At 45.1% G+C, this 25566-nt stretch overlaps 1 protein-coding gene across 1 annotated transcript in view; it reads right to left on the reverse strand.

Annotated features, from left to right (window-relative positions):
* Window positions 1-25566, reverse strand: part of SPATA4 (spermatogenesis associated 4) — a 98196-nt gene that overhangs the window by 59057 nt on the left and 13573 nt on the right. The window contains exon 4 of the mRNA XM_069244640.1: window positions 6829-7049. Coding sequence (XP_069100741.1) covers window positions 6829-7049 — 221 coding nt within the window. The remainder of the gene's footprint in view (window positions 1-6828; window positions 7050-25566) is intronic.

The raw sequence follows: 25566 nt of genomic DNA on the forward strand, positions 1-25566 counted from the left end.
CGGAGTCTCACTCCCACCAGTCGTGCCCGGCCTGGGCCGCAGGTGTCCTCATGGCAGGAAGCCCCAGCAGTGTATTAATAATAGTGAAGCTTATCCTAGCCCACACATAGAACAAGGCAAGCTAATCACCGCTGATCGTTATGGTGGTCTAAAGTGTAGAATAGCTTGTGCAAAGGAGAAGTGGGGGTGAACAAGTCCATCAATAGGTCAACGAGACGAAGCCTCTTTTGCAATTATCTCTTCTTTCTCAGTATGTATAATTTGGTGAATGGTCATGCTCCTTAAAATTTGTACACTTTTTTCACTTACCTACTTGAACATAATTGTAGTATGTTTATCATCGGTGATGTATTGAAATATCAAAATAAATAAATAAAAATATTTAAAATGAGGAAAGTCAAGCACTGGAGTACCACATTCTTCTTAGAAGACAGTGAAATAGTAGACAGTAATCTAGGCAAAGACACCCATCAGTGTGACCAGCGAAGAGGCGTGAAGCACGTCAAAGGCCTGGAACGGCATAAAGTGAGTGAACACGAATGCAGTGTGACATGACACCAAGACAAAATGGTGGTGGGTTGCAGAAAGGCAATTGAACTACAAAAGGTCAGCATACCAGAGTGGCAAGAAACATCAGATGAAGAAAACGAGTTATGGCAGGCCTCTAAGAAGTCAAGCAGAGGACAATGTGCTGTCTTTTTTTAATAGAGGAGCACTAGGTTTTATGAGAGGTGAGATGGACAGTGGTTATGATTGATTCCCATGGGGGGGGGTGCACCCTGGGAATAGATGCGAACGCTGCATTACTTTATTACCTGGTTTGGGAATTAGTATAACTCAACCAAGGTCTTAATTTGTTGTGGGGCAAGCTGGCACAATCAGTTTAACGGAGAATTGTTGAAGGAAGTTAACTGCATACAAAAGCTAAGTGTGCCTAGACTACACATTTCTGAATACATGGCTGTTAAGTTAAGGAGGTAGGCCAGGGACCCACGACACTTTCAAACGAGGCACAGTGTCATTTGTACTAGAAGGGCTTCATATATGATTAACTCAGCACAAGACTACACTCAAGGACGCACTCATAGGGACCTAGTAATGCTTCTAGTCATTGGCCAAAGTATAGCAGATGACCTCTCAACAAATGACAATGAGGATAATATTGCCCTGTTGTGGAATGGTGTCAAAGCTGTCCTGAGGCGGCATGCTATAGTAGAAGCTGTGCAACTGAAAAAGAGAACCTCTGGTTGAAGAGTTACTGGAATACAGGGACAATTATATACACAAGAACAGAGACTGCACCCTGAATAGACTATGGGGGTCATTCTGACCCTGGCGGTCATTGACCGCCAGGGCCAACGACCACGGAAGCACCGCGAACAGGCTGGCGGTGCTTCCTGGCCAATTCTGACCTCGGCGGTAAAGCCGCGGTCAGAAAAGGGACACCGCCGGTTTCCCGCCGGTTTTCCCCTGGCCAAAGGAATCCTCCATGGCGGCGCTGCACCGCCAGGAAGAGGCTGGCGGGAACGGGTGTCGTGGGGCCCCTGTGGGCCCCTGCACTGCCCATGCCACTGGCATGGGCAGTGCAGGGGCCCCCTAACAGGGCCCCAGCAAGATTTTCAGTGTCTGCTTGGCAGACACTGAAAATCGCGACGGGTGCCACTGCACCCGTCGCACCTCAGCAAATCCGCCAGCTCCATTCGGAGCCGGCTTCATCTTTGCTGGGGCTTTCCCGCTGGGCCAGCGGGCGATCTTTTGCAGATCGCCCGCCTGCCCAGCGGGAAAGTCGGAATGCCCCCCGCGGTCATCTGACCGCGGGGCGGTGTTTGGGCGGTTTCCGCCCGGCGGGCGGTGCCCGCCGCCCGCCGGGGTCGGAATGACCCCCTATGTGTCTCAGGCACAGCATCTCCAAATTTCAAACACAGACAAGAATAAGCTGGATGGGCCAATTCTAAATAAGAAGGTCCTCAGAGCTGTAGGCAAGTGCTACCTTTCTACCATAGTTACTCCTACTTTTTGCCTGTCAGCATGTTTAGACTGTAGTTCACTGGGATCCTGCTAATCAGGGCACCTGTGTCTGTGCTCTCTCCCCTAAATTGGATTGCTGGTAAACTTTTTACACCCACAATTGGCATACTGGTGCACCAATGTGAGTCCTTAGTATATGGTACTTAAGTATCCAGAGAGCATTGCTACACCAAGGGTCCCCAAGGGGCTGCAGCATGCAGTTGTTCCTGCAGGCCTGCCATTGCAGCCTGCTTGAAATGGTGCAAGCACCATTTCACCACAGATATAAGGCTTGCCTTTTGTCCTGGTCACTGCACTTAGACACTGTAAGTCATCCCTCTGGTAGGCCCTTCAGCCCAAGGGCAGAGTGCATGTCCCTAAGTGTGGGGGTACCCCTGCATGACCCGGGTTCCCCTACAGACCCCAGGCTCCATTTCCTGGACTCTAAGTGCGGGGAAGCCATCTTAAGGTATGTAGTGGACACTGGTCAACACAAGCAGTCCAATGACATAATGGTTGCTCTGAAGCTAGGCATGTTTGGTATCAAACATGTTGGAATCATGCAACTACACAAATTCCAGTGTTAGTTGCATCATACCATGTACTCGGGGGGGGGGCATCCTCTGAGAATCCTACAGTTCTGCCTGTGCAGCCTTACGGGGTCTAGCTGCCAGCCCACGCTGCTGCTAATCCCAGACACTGTTCTTTTCTCCAGCGGGTGAGCCCGGCTCAGGCTGGAGAGGCAGAACAAAGGATTTCCTGCAAAGGAGAGGTGTGACCGCCTCCTCCTGTGTAGTAGGTGTCTAAGGGCTGGGTTAGGACGGCCTCTGAGTGCAACCAGTCTGCTTTGCATAATCCAGTTTACAACAGTTCAGGAACCCCCGGTTCCCGCTATGGCGCGAAAGAACAGGTGAGTGACCATCCCCCTTGTCCAGCTCCTCCCCTAAGGAGGTGCACAGAGCTCTGCCAGGTGGCCACTCAATTCTGCCATCTTGGAAACAAGATGGGCAGAGGCCCGTGGGGGCATGTGACTGGTTAAGCCAGATAGATGACGTCTCTCACCCCCTCTGATAGGTGGGTCACTTTAGAGAGTGACCAACCCACTTTTAGGGTTACTTAAGGGCTCCCCCGTGGATCAGTCCTCAGATTTGTTGAGTAAGACTCTCCAAGGAACTCTCTGCAAGACATATTCTGCTCCTGGACGCTGAAACCTCTGCTGGTCTGCTTTGAAACTTAAAACACATCCAGGGTCACAAGGACTCTGTTTGCACCAGGAAGCACGAAGGAATCTTCCTTGGAGTGAAGGAGTCACTCTCCTGCAACCGAAGGCACCTCAAGACAACGTTGACTGGGCAGGTGGGATCTGCTGTTCCACGAACATCGAAAGGCTCTGCTTCACAGGTGGTGAGTTTGTGGCTTTCTCTGGGTCCTGCTTGTCTTCTGTCCAACTTGTGCTCCTGCGACTGGAACCCATGTGCACCTTGACTGTTGCACTTGCCAAGGCTTGATGGCTATTCCTCCAGGAGATCTTAAGGCGCCAAGAAGCCCCGGCCTCCAGCAGTTAACTTGAAGATCAGCCCCTGTCCTGCAACTCCTGCAACGTGGGACTTCTGTTTTGTTGTGCTGCTGAGGCCTCCTTGTGACTCCCTGTATGCATGACCTGTGGGTCACTCGTGGGGGCTCCAATGACTTCTGCTGGCCTTCCTGCATGGTGAGAGCCAGCCCTGATTCCTCCTCAAGGATAGAGTCTCCTGGACCTTGCTGGTCCCCAAAACTCTGCAAATACCTCTGCATCTCCTGATTGCATGTGCCAGTGCTTGTTGGTGACCTGGCAGGTCACTGACACTCCTGCAATCCGGTGACCGTCAAGGGACAGTTCATAGGCAACTCCTTGGATCTTCTGCAGCTCCTGGACCACGCAGCTGGACTTCTTCCATTGACTTGCAGGAACTTCACCTCTAGGAGGGTGGGCATCGCCACCTGCATCACCTGGGCATCCCCAAGGGTGCTGGACTCGGTTCCCTTCCTTTTCAGGTCCTCCACATCCGGAATTCGACCTTGTGTTCCACCGGCCTAGTCCACGGTTTGTGACAGCAGCTGGACAATCCGAGGCTTCCACTGACTTCAGAGAGAGTCCATTCTCCCCTCTGCATCCAGGGTCCCTGATATAGGTACTCCTGTCTTCTGGGTATCCTGGGGTGGGGCACTCTCCAACCTTCCTCTTGTCTGCTGGTTTCCTCGGGGTCCACTGGGAAGGGTCCCTAGTCATACAAACTCCAACCACTACTCCCTGTGTTAACCCATGGGACGACTGGGTGGGTAACTACCTTGCACCTGGTCGCTGGGGACACTTACTGTACTTACATCTGGTGTTTTCATCTATCCCCAGCGCCTAGCTAACTAGCACACTTACCTTGGCTGGGTTCACTATTGCACATTCCACTTTCTTAGTATATGGTTTGGTCCTCCCATAGTGCCCTGTACATTTTATGCTATTTCTGTTGGTTATTTTGGGTATATATTGTGTGTAGATATCTTCAAAGGGAGACATACCAATGCTAGCGTAGCAGTACTGCGGTAATATAGGATCCTTTGTTTTGCAACACTTATGTGGCTCTTTCTTGTGAGTGAGTTACTGTCTGACTACTGTGGTATTACAAGTGCTTTACAGTCCTCCTGAATAAGCTTCAGCTGCTTGTGTCAGCTACCCCTAGAGAGTTTTGCTATCTGGACACCTATTCAATATCACTAAGGGTTGCCTAGACTCAGTATAGGGTGCCACAACAGAGGTGTACCCCACAAACTGAGCCAGCCTCCTGCACGAGCCATCAAGAGTTTAAAGTTTTCCAAGGCACCAACAGCAGATGGCTTCATAGTAGTCTTTTATAAGTCTTTTGGCCTCCAATTACTGCAAGTACTCTTAGTCTTTCAGAAGATATTCGGGGATAGAAAAGTCAACCCTCCCTCATTAGGGGCCACAATCTATCTCATAATCAAACCAGGCAAGTCAGCTACAGATTGTGCATTCTGCAGGCTGATTTCACTGCTTAATAGATGTCAAGATCTTAATAACAATCTTTACACTTTGAAAGCACGCTGTATTTTTGTCATTGATTCGTAGCTTTTGTTTTGAACAGACAGGCGGAGTACAACACAAATAAAACATTACACCTGGATGGCAGAGTGCAAAGGGCGCTGGACATCAACACAGCTATATCTAGAGGTACCATAGATATTAGTTTAGAACACCAGTATGCACAGATGTATCAAAAAGAGAAATCCAACAATTCTATACTTCCTCCTGTCAACATATTTTTTTCATCTCCGAGTGAATTAATTTGAGTCATTATCATGAACCATTGGATTTGTGCCATCATGACACCCTAATCTCCCCATAATATATTTTTAGGAAGATTTGTAGTATCATCATAGATGTAAGAGTGGAAAGAGTAAACCTCATTGAGATGCACATGTGGCTGGCCATAAGGTTTACATTTAATGTGGCAAATTAAGGAACATGTGGTGACTCACACAGACCTGGTCTAGAAACAGAAGGGGATCTATTTGTGAGAAATTAAACTAACCAAGCTAGTGATGTGTCTGCATTTAGAATCATGAACTCGTGTTTTATTTAATGACAGCAATAGGCAATTTCCCTTCTCTAAGAAAGAGCAAGGTCCTTTTCTGTGAGGAATACAGGATTCTTTGTCTAAGCAAGTTAGGTGATCTAAGAACCTCAAAGTTCTCGGTTTTAATTATTTGTAAATGTTAGCAGATAAATAGGATCAGGTCTCTTCACCGTATCGCCATTTTGTCAGTATTGTGACTGCATGGCCCGGAAGGGTTAACATTTGAAATTATGGGGACTTTCAAGCACCTAAATTGGACGCATTTACTTTCTCATGAAAGTGCAAATGAAGCAGATAGATGGGGGTGAAGCTGCCACAATATGTTTCATTCAGCATAATTATTACATACAAATTACATTCCCTGTGAGGAGTTGTGTTCATTTTTCATAAAATTAAAAGTGGAAAAACACATGCTACTGTGTTTTATTTCACCTGAGGAATAAAAAAAACCAGGAATAAATACAATTAAAATGAATATGGTAATAAAGACGGAAATGTCCAAAGATAAATACCATAAAACTGGGATCCCCAACTAAAACTGTCTAAAATCCGCTGCCACTGCGATACTGGGAAATGAGAGAGAGCTGCATTGAAGAGTACTCCGAACAGTATGACATAGGAATAAATTATCCAGTGTTGACTATATAACCATGCAAATAATGTGCAGATTGAAGAAAGGTTTCATTCCTTCTGACCATATAAAATACCAAATTTAAGAAGTGACTTTTATAAAGTCTTAGCACTGAAACCCTTTAGAACAACATCCATTTTACACCTGTGCTGGTGGATTAAGTGCTGAGATTCTTGGGGGATTGGATTCTTATGGAACTTCCTCTCCTAAATGATCGTGCACATTAAAGAAGAATTTAACTGTAGCATCCAAGGAACATGGCCAATGCTGTATGAGGTTCCACTTCTTAATAGCATGAGCGGCCAATGCGGGCATGAGGACTGTGATTAATAAAACGCCAACATATAGATTATCCTTCTGTCTTGCCTGTGAACCTTTTTAAAATGAATTAGAAGATGTTCCATGTGTCTTCCCTGTTTCTTCTCATTTGTGGAAACACTGTGAAAGCTGTATCTTAATACTAGATTCGAGCTCATCCCAGACACCAAACCAAATAAGAAGTCTTCTTCATTTATCCCAAGTTGAACATATAAACAATCAACATTCTTCAAAATCACTTACTTGGATCCTCTGTTCTTTCTTGTTTCCTCTGCTGAAGATGTATATTAACAATAGTCTGCATCTTCTGTTTGTTGACAACTACATCAGGTTCTATCAACATTTCACTCAACGTAATGTTATTCTTCACTGCTTTTGTGGCGGTTGATCGAGCGACCATTGGCAGAATCTCTTGGTATGGGCGGTCTGTAAAGTCAATCTCTTCTTGGTGAATTGTTTTAATTCTATAAAGTAGAAATATTTACATAGGAAAATGTAAAATACACTAAATATATGTTGGTGCCAGGACTCGTATTAGAAGTCACAAGAAAACAATAATAACTTAAAGAACACGCAACACTAGAAAAACTGTCACTCATGTCCTAGTCACTAGCTAGATTATGGGAACACCCTCTACGCTGGGATCACCAAGCAACTCACTATAAGACTCCAGACCTTCCAGAACTCTGCAGCTAGATGAATCTTCATGTCTCACACAGAACTCCCATCACACCTCAGGGAGCTCTACTGGCTCTTGTGACACAAGCATGCTCATTTCAAACTCCTCACACAGAAATTCAAGGCACCTACCTGAACAGTTGAATTTCCTTCCACCTGCCACCCACACACCTTCACTCAGCAGGACTCCTACCCACAGACATCCTATGCATACACAGAACCAGATAAGCAGAACCGGTATTCTCTTACATCATTCTTAAATAGCCTCCCACTCCACACCAGAGCCTCCACCTCTCTTCTTGAATTCCACAAGAAGATAAAGTCCTGGCTTTTCAATTAACATAAATGCTATAGACAGGGTTAAGCACATACACCTGTTCAGCGCCAAGTTACTCTTGCAGGTGATATTCTGCTTTACAAAAACACATAACATAATGTTACTTATCTTTGGCAATGCTCTTTCTGGTGGATACTCTAACCATAGCTTTCTCACCTTTTGAAACCTTCCAGGCACCAGACTGGATCTAGATACTTTACCTGCAATAGCTCCCTCACACTGCTAAACGACTGTGGTGGCTCTGTCCCACCTTCGGACGTGATGGCACGGAGTGGCATACAGGTAACACACCTGCACCATGACATCAGGTTAGGTCTTCCTCATCCTTAACATTTACCATAATTCTTGTTGTTTGGATATGTTGGGCCTTAATGATTTTAATGAGAAGGTTGCTTCTTTAATCTCTTCCTGTTAAATAGATCTATTTAGGTCTAGATGAGTCTAAGGTAAGCACAGCATTTGTAGTAAGACACTTATTATTTCCTGGTACTGTTGTCTATGGACCTCTCGTACACAACTCCTGATAGAAAGCACGGATGACCACTATCTTTGCTCATCAGTTACATCCCATTTTGGGGTTTTTAATGCCCACTAATTGAGCATTACTATGTTATGTGCAAAGTTTCATGGACAATAACACGTCCATCTTGATTCTTTTTTTTCCATATACCTCTGTCTAAGCCTAAAGAGCATGAGTTCCCCTTTTTTGTGACAAATATATTTTTTACCCTACTTCTTAGGTCTGGTCTACAGGCAACCTTAGCTGTTTCACAAGATTTATGTTTTTTTTCCATAACACACTGCTAAGAATACAAAATTATAAACATAAATGGGCTTTGGGCCAAAAGTCTTTGTCCACTGTTATTCACCTTTTGCTTCTGTCCACCAAAGCACACAGCATGTGGGAATGAGTCAGTACGCTTCAGCCACTGCACTCTTCACTCTGAGTGATGGCTTTTTGTTTGTGCACACATGAACATTTGTCAATGAAGTAGTGTACTTCGATGCCAGTGGTTGTGATACATTTTTATTTCAAATGAAGTAGTGCATTTTTGGCTTTTCTAATGTTTTTATTTTTTAGCCACTGGCAGATTCCCTTTCTTATTCAGCTCAAAGAATTCCTTGATCATGTTTGCTATACCTTCCCACTGTGCTCTACAGCATAGGCACTTGAAGAATTCCCTTCTTTCATCCTGTTCTTCCACATAAATTCTGTATGTTCATTGTCATATATTGATATGATAGAAATCTCTAATTTCAGATCTCCAAATACAGTTCAGTCAACACATACATAATCAATTCTAGGGCATACCTTATGTGCATGTGAAAAAGAGAATAATGTCTATCTTCTGGGTTCAGGTATCTTCCCAAATGTGTTAAGGTGAATCTGTTAATCAGAAGCTTTAGTTTTTTTAACAGTGACCTTGGAGGTAGAGTTCTGAGTTGTCACGTGTTTTGTATATTAGTTCTATACTGCATCTAACCAGCATTTGCTCTCCTTTTTATATGTTTTTATATTTTTCCCCTGCCCATCTATGTCCAACATGCCTCCCTCCAAGAAGACAACCCTTCCTTCCCACACACCACTCATCCTCAGGGGGACACAAATATGACCCACATCATGTAGATGTGGGTAGAAGGGGAGTACATGCCACTAGTATAGCCTTTAGAAGGGGAGATATAGCAGTAATGGCAGGTAAATATTACAAACAAATTAAGTGATATCCTGAAGAGAGAAGCTAATAGTCCAAAGGCTAGTAGCCTCTTGAAAAGGAGTATGCCAATTAAAGCATGATTGCAGAGAAGGTTGGCATAATTGACAAGAGAGAATTTTATTCGGTGCCCTTGAATTAATCATTATCAGAAAGTCCACACCAAAACTGTTTCTCCAGCAGAGCCTCAGCCGTCAGAGGGAGAGGACAATAATCACTGTAGGATTTAGAAACTATCTTCAGGAGATCTGGCTTGTGAAGAAATATCTGTGCTCCTGCAGAATGAAACATAGGGATTAACTGTTTGAGTTGCCAGCGGGGTTCAACTATCCAATGGCAAAAGTCAGACCTAGAAAAGAATGTGTATTTGTCATTTTTCGTTCGATTTTGTGACCTAGCTGTCTGGTAGAGCAGCTGTGGTAAAACAGATTTCCATTGTATAACAGAAATACCCTAGACTGGTCGCCCTCCGCACCCTCCTCAATTCCAAGGACTTGTAAATTGTTGCGCCTCATGCGATTCTCTATATCTTCTACTTTACCCATGAGGGTCTATGTTCTTTTTGTTGCAAGACCAACTGTTATCTGGTGGCGGAGTTAGTTTCTTCAGTTTTCTCAGCACTTTCTTCCAGTTTGATCACCCACTCCCCAAATGGTGTAATCCGTTTTGAAAGTTTCTATACCACAGCTTGAGTCTTTAGATCAGGTATAAGGAGCCCAGCAGCATCCTTCTCATATACATCACAATGTATGCATCGTAGCTCATAGATTGAGGGCAAGGAAGGATCTGCTGTTGTATCACACATACGGTTAAGTATGAAAGGTTGTGAGTCAGTGCCCTGCTTGAGGCTTGATAGAGGATTTATAACAGTAGCATTTGGTGTCAAGTGGTGAGCTGTATTTTACCACAAAAGGTGATTGTTTCTTCTTTATCCTCATCCCCATCTGCCCTTTGCAGTGAAGGATTCTTTTTACCTTTATGAATACTCTTGTCTAATTTCTGGCTTATCTCTCCCTAGCAGTTTGTCACAATCAGTGCTTCCTCCACATCATCCCCTACTATATCACCCATTATGTTCTTACAATTTGTTGAGTCATCAAAAAACCAGACCGCCTCTGATAATTTTGGTTCTGAGTCTGGATCAGAGCACAAGTCAGAGATCTCGGAGAAAGAAAAAAAAATGAAGAAAGCAAGGCCTCTTCTGAGTCAAATTGTTGCATCTATTTACCTGTATCAATTTGGTTACTTTGCCCTCCTGTATCTGCTTAGTTGCTGGGCGTGACACCAGGCTGACCTCAGGTTGCTCTATATAAGCACTAGAATCCTTACTTTAAGAGCTCTCAGTGTTTTCTAAAGGGGCAACTGCGCAAGTCTTAATTTTGTCTGTTAAGAGATTGTGCATCAAAATGGAGGTGATTCTGAATCAGTAGGCCCCACACTAGCACTTAGCAGGAAGTGAGAGGGAGGTAGTCTAGGAGCCTGCAAATTAGAAGCAATCAGACAAGGCTGTATCAGAATATAATTGTGTTGTGGTGCAACAACATCCATAGAGTTGACACCTGTCTTAACATCTAAAGTCTGAGAAGTGATTCACTTCAGACGTGTCAGAACATGTATTGACAGTGCAAGAGTACCTTCATTATGATCACAAGCATCATTAGGAGCCTTTGATTTGAGAGTTTGCTTTACCTGCAAGTTGGGAGCAGCAAGAGCCATAACATCAGATGAACATGAGGGTTTATCTGACATCTTGCTGAGTATTATAGCTCTCTTATCACTTGTGTGATCGTCCTACCTTTGAACCACCGGTTTTGCTGTGCCTGTAGTTCGTATGGTGCTTTCATTATCTGCATCTTTCATCTCAAACTAGTTATGTGCCTGCCAAAGAAAATGCCTTCCAGAGTTCTCACCTTGGATTGATGAAGACTGTGGAATGTAGACTGTGATGGCTCTGCCACCCTTAATGGGGTGGCTTTTGGAATCTCTAGAGAGAGAGAGAGTGCAGTGGCAGAGTTTTTGAACTCTCTTCCCCAAAGAGATCCCACAATCACGGCATTCCTTGCTGCTGGAGAGAGCCCACAAAAACAGAATGTAAATCACCAGGGGACCATCCGTGCAGCTGATGGAACAGCCAGGGCATGGCAATGTGGGAAGAGTCAATCAGCGGTACCAAAAAGAAACCAAGCATGACCCTGGGCATCCACAGCAGCAAGGAAACCCACAGCTCCTGGAGGCAGCAAGTACTGGCCGACACTAGGAGACAACCCGCAGAGCTGAACACTGAAGACAGCCAGGAGCTGGTAAGTTCACTTGAAAATTTTGGTCCCATGATCACATGGGCAGAATTGAGTAAGTAGAGGAGAGTGTGGCTGTACCACCTTTTAAAAACAGGGGACAAAAATTTGTCTAGCTGCTATCGGCCAAACTCTCTCTTGGACAGCTCATGTAAGATTTTGGGTACGGTAACTGTAGGAAGGTAGCCTCATTCTAGCATTGTTACCCCCACTTTTGGCCTGTTTGCGAGTATATGCTAGCCAGGACCCCAGTGCTCACAGTTGTGGCCTGAATGTGTGTTCCCTGTGTAATGCCTAACTGTGTCACTGAGGCTCTGCTAATCAGAACCTCAGTGCTTATGCTCTCTCTGCCTTTAAAATTGTCACTGCAGGCTAGTGACCATTTTTACCAATTCTAATTGGCACACTGGAACACCCTTGTAATTCCCTAGTATATGGTACCTAGGTACCCAGGGTATTGGGGTTCCAGGAGATCCCTATGGGCTGCAGCATTTCTTTTGCCACCCATAGGGAGCTCAGACAATTCTTACACAGGACTGCCACTGCAGCCTGACTGAAATAACGTCCACATTATTTCACAGCCATTTTACACTGCACTTAAGTAACTTATAAGTCACCTATATGTCTAACACTCACTTGGTGATGGTTAGGTGCAAAGTTACTAAGTGTGAAGGCACCCTGGCACTAGCCAAGGTGCCCCCACATAGTTCAGGGCAACTTTCCCAGACTGTGTGAGTGCGGGGACACCATTACACGCGTGCACTACATATAGGTTAATACCTATATGTAGCTTCACAATGGTAACTCCGCATATGGCCATGTAACATGTCTAAGATCATGTAATTGTCCCCCTTATGCCAAATCTGGTATTGGGGTGCCAATCCCATGCATCCCCGGGGCTCCAGCATGAACCCCGGGTACTGCCAAACCAGCTCTCTGGGGTTTTCACTATAGCTACCGCTGCTGCCAACCATTAGACAGGCTTCTGCCCTCCTGGGGTCTGGGTAGCCCAGTCCCAGGAAGGCAGAACAAAGGATTTCTTTTGAGAGATGGTGTTAACCCCTCTCCCTTTGGAAATAGGTGTTAAGGGCCTGAGAGGAGTAGCCTCTCCTGGCCTCTGGGAATGCTCTGAAGGGCACAGATGGTGCCCTCCTTGCATAAACCAGTCTACACCGGTTCCAGTCCAGCCCCTGCTCTGGTGCGAACCTGGACAAAGGAAAGGTGAGTGACCACTCCCCTGTCCATCACCACCCCAGGGGTGGTGCCCAGAGCTCCTCCAGTGTGTCCCAGACCTCTGCCATCTCGAATGCAAAGGTGTGAGGGCACAATGGAGGCCTCTGAGTGGCCAGTGCCAGTAGGTGACGTCAGAGACCCCTCCTGATAGGTGCTTACCTGACTAGGTGGCCAATCCTCCTCTGAGGGCTATTTAGGGTCTCTCCTGTGGTCTTCTTGTCAGATAACAAATGCAAGAGCTCACCATAGTTCCTCTGCACCTCCCTCTTCGACTTCTGCCAAGGATCGACCACTGACTGCTCCAGGACGCCTGCAAAACTGCAACAAATTAGCAAGAAGACTACCAGCAACATTGTAGCCCCTAATCCTGCCGGCTTTCTCGACTTTTTCCTAGTGGTGCATGCTCTGGGGGCTGTCTGCCTTCACCCTGCACTGGAAGCCAAGAAGAAATCTCCTGTGGGTCGACGGAATCTTCCCCCTGCTAACGCAGGCACCAAACTTCTGCTTCACCGGTCCTCTGGGTCCCCTCTCATCGTGACGAGCGTGGTCCCTGGAACACAGGAGCTGGATCCAAGTGACCCCGACAGTCCAGTGGTCCATCTGTCCAAATGTGGTGGAGGTAAGTCCTTGACTCCCCACGCCAGACAGTAATCCTATGTACTGCGTGAACTGCAGCTGCTAGGGCTTCTGTGCACTTTTGCAAGGAATCCTTCATGCACAGCACAGCCCAGGTCCCCAGCACTCCGTCCTGCATTGCTCAACTCGCTGAGTTGACCACTGGCTTTGTGGGACCCTCCTTTGTAGAGTTGAGACCACCGCCGTGCTCAGTTTTCTTGAACCCATGTTCAAGTACTTCTGTGGGTGCTGCCTGCTTCTGCGTGGGCTCTGTGTTGCTGGGTGCCCCCTCTGTCTCCTCTTCCAAGTAGTGACCTCCTGGTCCTTCCTGGGCCCGGGCAGCACCCTTTTTCTTCAACCGCGACCTTCGCAGCTAGCAAGGTTTGTTTGCGGTCTTTCTGCGTGGAAACAACTCTGCATCATCCAGCACGCCGTGGGACATCTTTTGCACAAAGGAGAAGTTCCTAGCACCTTTCGTTGTTGCAGAATCTTCAGCTTCTTCCACCCGGAGGCAGACATTTTGCACCTTCATCCGGTGTTTAGTGGGCTCTTGCCCCCCCCCCCCCTCCGGACACTTTTGTGACTCTTGGACTTGGTCCCCTTCCTTTACAGGTCCTCAGGTCCAGAAATCCGTCTTCAGTGCTTTGCAGTCAGTAGTGGTCTTTGCAGAATCTCCTATCACGACTTTAGTGTGTTTCTGGGGAGTAGGGTAACTTTACTCCTACTTTTCAGGGTTGTGGGGTATCTTGGACACCCTTAGTGTTTTCTTACACTCCCAGCGACCCTCTACATACTACACTAGGCCTGGGGTCCCTAAGTGGTTCGCATTCCACTTTCTTAGTATATGGTTTGTGTTGCCCCTAGGCCTATTGCATCCTATTGTATTCTACAGTGTTTACATTACTTTTCTGTTTACTTACCTGATTTTGGTTTGTGTGTATATTTTGTGTATTTTACTTACCTCATAAGGGAGTATATCCTCTGAGATATTTTTGGCACATTGTCACTAAAATAAAGTACCTTTATTTTCAGTAACTCTGAGTATTGTGATTCTTATGATATAGTGCTATATGATGTAAGTGGTATAGTAGGAGCTTTGCATGTCTCCTAGTTCAGCCTAAGTTGCTCTGCTATAGCTACCTCTATCAGCCTTAGCTGCTAGAACACTACTAATCTACTAATATGGGATAACTGGACCTGGCGCAAGGTGTAAGTACCATCAGGTACCCAATATAAGCTAGTCCAGCCTCCTACAGTAACTGCAAGTAGTTACTTTCCAGGGCACAATATGGGATTCGCAAAGGAATCAGTACCATTGACCAATGCCTAAAATTAAAGCTTACTCTAGGGAAGTATTTCATGCCAAGGCGGGGTCTATTCATTTAGCATTTGTGGACGTCTCCAGTGCATTTGACATGGTAAACCGCTCTATTCTGTGGTCCGTTATGGATGAACTAGGGTTTGATAAGCCACTGATAAACCTCCTGTACAGGATGCATTTGGATGCCATAGTAAAAATCAGCTATGGGATAAATGGGGAACTCTCACTAGAGATCAGGTCTAGGTTGTGTGTGCAGCAAGGATGTATGCTTGCCCCTTTATTTAATTTTAATTTTATTTTTTTAATATAAATGGGCTAGCAGACGCATTGTGGAGAGTGGGTAAAGTTACACTCAAATGTAATCACCTTTCAATTCCAGCACTGCTAAAAGAAGTCGATCCAGTGCCAATTGCGCGACCGGCCATGGGGTTATAATCCTTATTAAAAGGATTTAAGCACTTTATAGATAAGCAAGGTCTGAAAAGAAACTTAGGAAAGCCATCTGTTTTGCTAGTGAGTCACAAATGAACAAGAACTTTGAGTTTTCAATTGGGTGGTACAGAGATGGCTAAAGTGGAAAACTGTACGTACCTTGGGTTGATTTCGATTCTAAAATGAGCTGGAACTTTTTATATAAAGCAGGTTCCTTGCACTTTCAGAGATCAACTGAAAATCTGCAAAACGTTTGGGGCTAAAACTGGTGAAGGAACTCTCTGCAATTTAGAATGCTAAATGTGTTGCAATAGCGACCTATGGAGCAGGAGTGTGGGGATACAAAAAAAATGACTTCCTGCACATATTGGAAAATAACTTCCTACGTAATCTGGTTGCGGTCCCTTTCTACACATGTATGTCATATAGAAGTTGGTGTACATTACGTGGAGGATAGAATTAAAATCAGGACATTATTATTTTGGTTGAGATGTTGGTCGACCCCTGAAATAAGTCTTATGAGGGAGATCATACAGGACTGTCTTCAACTGGATAATGTTGGAGCTTTTCTATTGTTAAAATATGTAAAATCTGTCTTTATGACATTAGGTATTGAAGGGTATTTTATAAACCCAGAATCCATTACGAAAAGCACTAAACCCCTAGTGAAAGAGTTGTTTTAGCGGAGGAAAGAAGAATGGCAGAGGGTTTTGTTTTCTAGCCCAGTCAGCTCAAAATTACAAGCCTATCAAACTCTCATAAGGTTTAGAATTCTATCTCACGTTAGTCCAGAATAAAAGATATAGATTTTATCTCACCAGGTTTTGTTTTAATCTAATCCATTTTCTGGTTGCATATCCTTCCGAGGGTACCTGTTTTGTTAATCTCCCTAACTGTTCTTGTGACTCTGTCATACAACACAGCACGTTGGACTTTATGATGTTTTGTAATATGAATTCTTTGCACAGGAAGCACTTTTTGGTCCCTGTTCTCTGCGCAGCCAACTGCAGACACCATAGGATTGCTATGATGCTGCTGTAAAAGTTGGACACCCCCCAGATTGGTTATGCGGCGATTACTTTAAACAAATGTGCACTGGCTATAAGAAAAAGACAGACAGGCTGTGGGAAGATGATGCATTCCAAACCTATGAACTGATCTTAATGATTATTTATGTTTTTAGCATTTGAACTGTAAATTTGATTAGCTTTTATGAATGTTTTACTATTTTATCAGAATTGTGCTTTTATGGCTGGAATCTCACCGAACTTTTGCTGCTGCTGCTGATGATGATGATGATAAGTACGTAGTTATGCATCTCTCCCCGCTGAAGACCAGACTAGCAAGCAAGTGCCATCTTGCATCAGGAGAATTTCCAATAAAAAAAACTGCTGTTCCTTACTGTTGAAATTCTGTGCTAGTTTTGTACCCACCAGGCCTTCCCACAAATCCTTAGGCTTGCAGTTAAGATCCTTCCAAAATCATTGCCTCTTTCATCTCACTTTTGTATGACTTTGGCTGGACTATATACTGCGTTCCTGAGTTCTGCAGCCTATGCGGCCCTCTAACTGCTGTCCTCTCACTGCCAGTACCTTGAGGCATGTGTTTTTGTGAGGTTAGCGCCATACAGTGTGCCTCCAAATCCTTCCAATCACTCTGGAGGGTTAGCCATGTTACTGCAATGACCTGTATTTTAACAGCTTCCAATCTAGAGATCCCCTTACCATTCCTTTCACTCCTGCACTGTCAATAGGTCACATTCACCTGTCATTTAATACAATTCATTCTTTGATTTGAGAGAGAATTGCTTGTTTAGCTTCTGGATCATCCAGATACATAACCCTGTCCATAATTTTCATTGTTTGCCCCCACAATGTGCAAGTGACTGGTGTACGGTATGGCAACGTTATTACTCCATGCCACATTTCTATAAAGGCAGAGCCCAAAGTTTGATCCAATGGTATCACAAAGATTCTAGCCTTTGACTACCGCTAAGAAGTAGGAAAATTCCTTGCCACTTGAATGCCATTTGGACGCAGATGTCATGATCTGGCGATCAAGCTCATCTTCAGAATCAACCAGCTTTCCTTATGCAAAAGCATCACTGTATTTCCAAGACTCAGGCTTATTTGTCTCTGTGACCATCTACTACTACGCTCCAATCCTCTCACATATTTAGGGACCCATTGCTAAGCTAAGTAGCCCCTGATTTATTTGTCTATGAAAACCCTCTTGGCAGCAGATGAGTGTATACACTGCTGTGGCCGACAAGGACTGACAACTCAAAAGGCCATTTCGTAATTGTAATTCTATAGTTCTTACTACCCCTTATGAGGCATCAAAGCGCTTTTAAGCGACTGCTAAGGAGTTCTTAAATGTGAGCCCCGTTTGTAAGCCCCATTTACCTTATTTTTAGATGAAGCAAAAACTGTTAGGGGAAATAGAGGGACGGAAGCCTCCATGTACTGCAAAAGTAGTTGGGCCTTTTGCATAATATTAATTAATATCCAACTGTGTGTTCTTCAGGACTTTCATCACCATCTTTTCAAGTTTTAAGGATGTTAAGTCCTTGAACAGTAAAAGGTGTAAAGGTGAATGATTTCTCTCGTAGGGGATTTCCTTGTATAGTCATAAGCGTTGAATAGTTCCACACGCTTGCGGGGACCCCGGAGCACTTTTTCCAATATACCTTCTTAAGTGTCCATGTTCGCCATACTTCAGGAAGGCCTGCCAAGTCACTTAAGATGCCATATGCAGCCCAGAGGAAAGGCTACAGTGTCCAAAATTCTTCATCCAGTTTTTTTGTTGTTTTTTTTTTAAAGGGGCAAGTTTGAGACACAGGCATTTAAATGCCTGAATAAATGAAAAATTCCTTCACAAACATTTTTAAATTGCAAAACAATGATGGAGTGCAGGACAGTGTAGCCCATAGGCTGCCATTATTAATAAAGAAAAGGAGACTGTGCCTTTAACAGCAGCCAGTCCTACAGTATCCCATCATGTCTAGACAGAGGCAGTTACCTCAGTTCTTTTTTCCAAGTCCTGCTGACAGGATCCTGAAGCACTGAGCTCGACCTATTTAGGTTTTTTCTTGCTTCACTCAACGTCTTTTGACTTTCCCTCTTGTTTTTTGTCTTTTTCTGACTGGAATTAAGGCTTTTTTCCCAGTAAAATGCCTTTTTTATTTCGACAACTGTCCACGATGTGGCCGAAAAAAGGTCTGTATCATCTGTCTGCCGTCTTCACACATTACTGCCTCCTGTAACATCTGCAAAACATTTTCCAAACGTACCCTGCGTGTCAGGGAGAAGATTTGCCTTCAAAGGAGAGCAGAAAGACAAAGCCAGGAAACCAGTGAGATCTCTGAGCGAGGGGGAAGATCACTCTTTCACCAGAGCTCATACCTCAGCCTCCAGTGGACGTGGAAGGTCTGAGAGGCGTTCTTCTGTCAGAAAATGCTTTCGGTCCCGGTCGACATCGAGGAGATCAATGTCAAGAGGAGGTATGGCACCGACATGCTCGCCGTCGAAGTCTGGCTCAACGTCACACAAGCGTCGCCGGTCGATGTCAAGACACAGAACGACGTCAAAGACTCCACAACACGCACGACTTTGAGGAGCATATCGACGTCGAGACGAAAACGCAGATGTCGCGTTTCGACATCGAGGTCCCACTCAACGTCGACACCTAGACGTCAGAGAGAAAGATCGACGTCAAGGAGTCCCTCAACGTCGAGGAGACAGAAACGGAGAAGGATCTATTCTTCATCAGATTCACACCATTCCCCTTCACTGGTGCTTCTTCCTTCATCGCCTCTCCTCATGCCTCTCCTCCACCAGCTTCTACGCCTCCTGTTCAACCTTCATGAAGTCTGACTCCGCTGCGATCGACTGATCCGGTTTTTCCGGCAGCCGCACCACTTCCAGTGCCTCTGGTGCATATCAGTGCCCCATCTCCCAGACCGCGCTTAACATCGCGCCACCGTTCTCGACATGGCCATCAGTCATCAGGCCCAGGTCACGACACTCGTACCAAAGATCTAGACATAGATCAAGATCACGTGCCCATCAGAGAGATTCTTCGTCCTCCACCAGAGATTATTCCCCAACTTTATCAGATTCACCTCCACCTCGGTCCTCGCCGGTAGATGATATCAATACCTTTCATGAAGTGCTGGTCCGAGGTACAATAAAACTCAACATTCCGATGACTGCCCCTACCCCATCTACTTCGATTATATTCGAGACTCTCCAACAGCGCATAGCAGCCAGACCTTTGCTACCTCTGGTACCAGGCCTTCTAGAACCTGCTATGGAAGTCTTCCTTACGCCGGCTCCAACTAAGCCTGCTCCCTCCAGACTACAGAAAAAGAATCGTCCACCAGAGCAAGATCCTTTGTTCCTGCGTTCCGACCCTCCACCTGATTCGGTGGTAATATTGGCAGCTCGCAAATCCCACGCTACCTCTCCGTCTTCTACCTCTCCTCCGGACAAAGAGAGTAGGAAAGTGGATTCAACAGGCTGCAACCTCCATGAAGACAGCAAGCAGAACAGGACGTGTGGGATTCCCTACTCCAGTTTGCAGAGCATCTCCCGAGAGATCATAGGGAGGATTTTTTGGAGATCGTCCAAGAGGGTGCCATGGTCTCGAATCAGATCATTAGTGCAGCGGCGGACTCTCTCTTGCTCTCCGCGCATACATACTGCCACGGAGTAACGCTACTGAGACATTCATGGCTGTGTCTTGCAGCACTCAGCAGCGCATTCTGATCCTGGCATTTTCAGGCTCTACTCTATTCGGCTCCCACACCGACGATGAGATGGCAAGGATGAAGGCTGAGATGAACCCATTGAAGGCAGTGGGTCTTGAAAAACCCAAAGAACAACGAAGGCCCTTCCGACCTTTCCAATGTCGCTATTCCACTCAGAGGGTTCAAACCCCTCAGTTGCTCCCTGCAAGATATCACCAGCAGTTCCAAAGATCTTATCAACCTCAGCAAAAAACAGAGAGGACGATCGACACATCAGTCCAATCAGGGTTCTCGACAACCTTCAGCCTCAAAACCCTAGAAATGTCCTTCCCACAACTCCATTACCCACTCCGGTGTGGGGGAGGGGGAGTGAAGCATCACCAATTGCGTGGCAGAGTGGAAACTCATTGCAACAGACACTTGGGTCTTAAACATTGTACAGAATGGATATGGTCTCAGGTTTTCCACTCCGCCGCCAAGCATTAAACTGAAATCCACCACTTCTTATCTCGGCCTTCTAAAGGAGGAAGTTTCCATCCTCCTCGAAAAGAAAGCAGTGGAACCTGTTCCCCTCAACCAGCGGGGGAAAGGCATTTACTCTAAGTATCTTCTCATTCTGAAAAAGGACAAGAGAGAGTTCAGACCCATTCTAGACCTCAAAATTGACAACAAATTGATCCGAAAGGAAAAGGTCAGGATGCTGTCCTTACACCAGATATACCCCCAGATTCAGCAAGGGGACTGGCTTTGCTCAGTAGATCTGCACAATGCCTACTTTCACATCCCCATCGTGAAAAAGAACCGGAAGTTCCTGAGGTTTGTTGTGGGTCAAGATCAATTCCACTACACTGTCCTACCATTCGGTCTCAGGTCAGCACCCAGAACTTTTTCCAAATGCATGGCTGTGGTGGCAGCACATCTCCGAAGACATTGGATCTTTATCTGTCCATATCTGGACGACTGTCTAATCAAAGCATTCACCCTTGCAGAAGCCCAACTGCATTTCCAGTGGACTTGCGATCTCCTTTACCGGCTAGGTCTTCATGTCAACTATCACAAGTCTACAACAGTTCCTGTCCAGAAGTTGCACTACTTAGGAGCTACCATAGACATACTGCAGGCAAAAGTGTGTCCTTTGGAGGAACGACACTTATCCATTCTCCAGAAGTGTCGGGCACTCCAGACTATGCATCGCCCAACAGTGCGCACAGTCTCCTCACTTCTCTGCTCCATGGCCATCTTTGTGACACCCAACGCTCCCCTCCACATGCGACCTCTTCAGGAGTGCCTGGAGGATGAATGGAATCAACTGTCAGGGAACTGGGAAGACCAAATTCTTATGTCCACCCACGCAATCAGATCCCTCGCTTGGTGGTGTTCTCCAGCCAATCTCTTAAAGGGGATGCCTTTCTGTCCACAGCCTCCAGCACAGACTATTGTGACAGATTTCTCTCTCTTCGGATTGGGAGCCCATATGGGTCATCTACAAAACACAAGGTCTCTGGTCTCCCAAGGAGTTGTCATACCACATCAATCTCCTCGAGCTCCGTGCGGTGCACCTAGCCTCAAGGCTTTTCTCCCGTCATTCACCATCGACAACTTACTTGTCCAGACAATACAACCACCATGTACTATCTGGACAAGCAGGGGGGCACCAGATCCAGAGTCTTGTTTCAAGAGTCCCAGACAATATGGCACTGGCTCCTAGCCAGGAGGTTGGAAATAGTGGCAACCTACCTTCTAGGTGCTCAAAATGTACAAGTGGATGCCCTCAGCAGAGTTCTCGAAGAGAACCACGAGTGGGTGCTCAACAAAGATGTTGTTCAAGATAGTGGGGCACACCTTCTATCGACCTCTTTGCCACAAAGGAAAACAGAAAATGCCGTGCCTTCGCCACCAGGTTTTACCACCTAGAATCTCTGGGGAATGCTCTGTGGATAGACTGGTCCAACAATTTTCTGTACGCCTTCCCACCAATTCCACTGATCCCAGCAGTTCTCCTCAAACTCTCAATGACTTCAGCCACAATGATTCTCATTGCACCAGAGTGGCCGAGACAGCGGTGGTTCCCAGACCTTCTTCACCGGTCACTCCGTCCACATCTCAGGCTACCATGCAGAACGGACCTCCTGACAAAGTTTGAAGGGCAGATGAGACACCCCAATCTCTCCTCCTTGAATTTGGCAGCATGGCTTCTGAGTTAGTTCTGTATGGACACCTAAATCTTCCACAGGATTGTATGGCAATCCTAAAATAGGCAAAGCGGCCATCTACCCATTCGGCATATTCCTTCAAATGGAAGAGATTCTGCATCTGGTGTTCCTCTGAGAGGATAGACCCTACATCTTGCCAGGAAGATGTCATTCTTCCATACTTGTTACATTTGGCTCAATCTAGTCTGCAATGCTCTTCAATAAAGGTCCATTTGGGAGCTTTGACGGCATAGAGAAAAAGTCCTTCGCAAACCTTTTTCCTTAAAATTCCAGTCATCAAAGATTTTGTAGACGGGTTAAAGAAGGTCTTTTCTCTAGTTAGGCGCCCTTCCCCACCATGGGAACTTAATGTGGTCCTTTTGCAACTCATGCAAAATCAATTTGATCCCATACACAAGGCATCTCTCCAACACCTAACTTGGAAAACTGCTTTCCTTGTGGCAATCGCATCAACACGAAGGGTTAGCGAGATTCAGGCTCTCTGTGCCCACGAACCTTACACAGTATTTTACTCCTCCAAGGTAGTACTGCGAACACATCCTAAATTCCTGCCCAAGGTTATATCTGACTTTCATGTCAACTAATCAACTTCCTTGCCAAATTTCTTTCAAAACCCATCTACTCCAGCAGAGCGGGCTCTCCATTCTCTAGATGTAAAAAGGGTGTTAAAATTCTACTTAGATAAGACCAGTTCTCTTCGTAAGTCTTCACAATTATTCATTAATTATGGTCCAGTTCGTACCGGTCTAGCCACCTCCACACAAGCAATGTCTAGATGCATTGTCTCCTGTATTCTATTTTGCTACCAACTAGATAACAAGACACTAGCTGGCAGACCAAAAGCGCATTCTACCAGAGGCAAGTTGGCAACGACTGCCTTAATGAGTAATGTTCACTTGGCAGACATCTGTAGAGCTGCAACTTGGAGGTCTATTCACACCTTTACTAAGCATAATTGTCTTGACTCAAATGCCAGGGCAGATGCTCAAGTACGACAGGCTTCTCTCAGGAACCTCTTTGCTTGAAAGTGTATTTCATGAGTGTTCTGTCTACTCCTCTGCGGTTTATGGGATGGGCTTGCTATTCTATTCAATGCTTAGGACTATACATGGAAATCCCCTACGAGAGAAGGAATAGTTTCTTACCTGTAACTCCAGTTCTCTAATAGGGGTATTTCCATGATAGTCATAAGCAACCCTCCCTCCTCCCCGGTGGAGTAGACAGATTACTAACTCAGGTTACTTATTACTCTCAGCTAGGACTGCCTACAAAAAGAACTGAGGTAACTGCCTCTCTCTAGGCATGATGGGATACTGAAGGACTGGCTGCTCTAAAAAGGCTCAGTCTCCTTTTCTTCATTAATAATGGCAGCCTATGGGCTACACTGCCCTGCACTCCATCATTGTTTTGCAAAAATGTTCATTCATTCAGGCATTTAAATGCATGCGTCTCAAATGTGTCCCTTTAAAAAAGAAAAGAAAACTGGATGAAGAATTTTGGACACTATAGCCTTTCCTCGAGGCTGCATATGGACATTCTTAAGTGACTTGGCAGGCCTTCCTGAAGTAAGGCGAACATGGACACTTAAGAAGTTATATTGGAAAAGGTGCTCCGGGGTCCCCGCAAGCGGGCGAAACTATTCAACGCTTATGACTATCATGGAAATACCCCTACAAGAGAACTGGAGTTCCAGGTAAGAAACTATTCCTTCCTGTTCATTGATTTTCAATAAGTATGCCTAGCTTTATTTACTGTAGTTGTTCCTTTTTTGCATCTTGAATTTCCTTCCACATTCAAAGCCCGAACCATCTACTGCAATTTCCCTCCCCCTTAAAAGAAGTGCAAGATCCTCAGAAGCCATACTGTCTTAATCCCCTGCAGGAAGAGCGTTTTCAACAAACAAATGTGGTCCATGTGACGTAAAGACATAAGGCCCGGCTCCATTTTGAGTTGGACGAGACTAAATTTTCTGTATTTTTGCTGAATCATCAACGTGCCTGCCCTTAATCTAGATGTCGCCTGTCTCTAACTTTGTAAGAACTGTCAAAGCGTCAAGTTATTTAGTTCAAGTTATATTTACTTGAGATAATATATGCAGAATATGCAGAAGTATTTTGTGGCAACAGTTTGATTTGGTCATAGGACATTAGGAATGTGTGGATGGTGCAAATCATTTATCAGACATACCTTGTTTTTTCATCATATGGTGAGTAACTGGCCAATGCTGACTACCTTCCTTGTGACTGGATTTGGTCTGATATTCTTAGTCAGGTTGTTCCTGGTTTTTGTTCCAACGTGCAGGTTTATCGGTCGGATGTGATGACTACGCCTTGATGACACCATATGAATTGTTTGGAGTCAAAACGTTGACATTCCCCCCAAATCAGTGACAGTTGAGGATTAATGAGTTAAGGGACCGTTAATTAAGTTTCTTCCTTGACTGTGGTCTGACAATTATTTTATAACCATTGGGCGTTGTACAGTGTCTTGTGTACTATATATTGTAAATATCATCACTGAATGACCACTGCATCATCTGCACTTTATTCATTTCTATCATCGTAGATTATACTGTACTGCACGTGGATTGTTAATACAAATGCAACAGAAATCCATTAGTTTTCATCTGTATAATTCAGTTGGAATAGTACTGCCTTTTTAAAGTTGTTTTTGGATTCCGCTTACGTTTTGGTGAGGTCTCCTGATGCAAATCCTATGTGACTATTTGTTTGATATATATGCTTGCTTTGTCCCCCTGCCCCGTGGGCATATATGAGTGTCATTGTCAAACATTTACAGACCTAACATCCTTGGCAATGTTTTTACCCCAAATTTTTGCCTTCAATCGTCCTGTTTTTGTTGACATCGTTTTTGCTGGCCTTAGGACTCTTTACCGCTGCTAAGCAATGCTAAAATGCTTGTGTGTGATCCCTAAAACATGAAACATTGGCTCCCCCCCCCCCAATTGGCACATTTAATTTACTTAGGAGTCCCTAGTAAATCAGTACTGCCTGTAGCCTAGGGCCTGTAAATTATAGTCTACTAATCGGCCTGCAGTCTCTATTGTGCCACCAACCTAAGTAGCCCTTTTAAACATGTCTCGGGTCTGCCACTGCAGCTTATGTGTGCAGTTTAAACTGTCATTTCAACCTGGTAAATTAAACCTTTTGCCAGGCCTTAACCTCCTTTTTTAATACATATAGGTCACCCCTAGTGTAGGCCCTAAATAGGGGATAGGGCAGGGTGCAGTTTATTTCAAAAGATGGGGAAGTACTTTTTAGTTGTACAAGTCGTGGCAGTGAAAATCTCAGAACTTTGTTTTTAGCTACTGTGGGGCCTACCTCTTCCTTAGGATGACATTGGGTTCACTTTTTACATTTACAAGTGATAGCTTTC

Source organism: Pleurodeles waltl, chromosome 1_2 (assembly GCF_031143425.1).
Source record: "Pleurodeles waltl isolate 20211129_DDA chromosome 1_2, aPleWal1.hap1.20221129, whole genome shotgun sequence".
In the NCBI taxonomy this organism is placed as follows: domain Eukaryota; kingdom Metazoa; phylum Chordata; class Amphibia; order Caudata; family Salamandridae; genus Pleurodeles; species Pleurodeles waltl.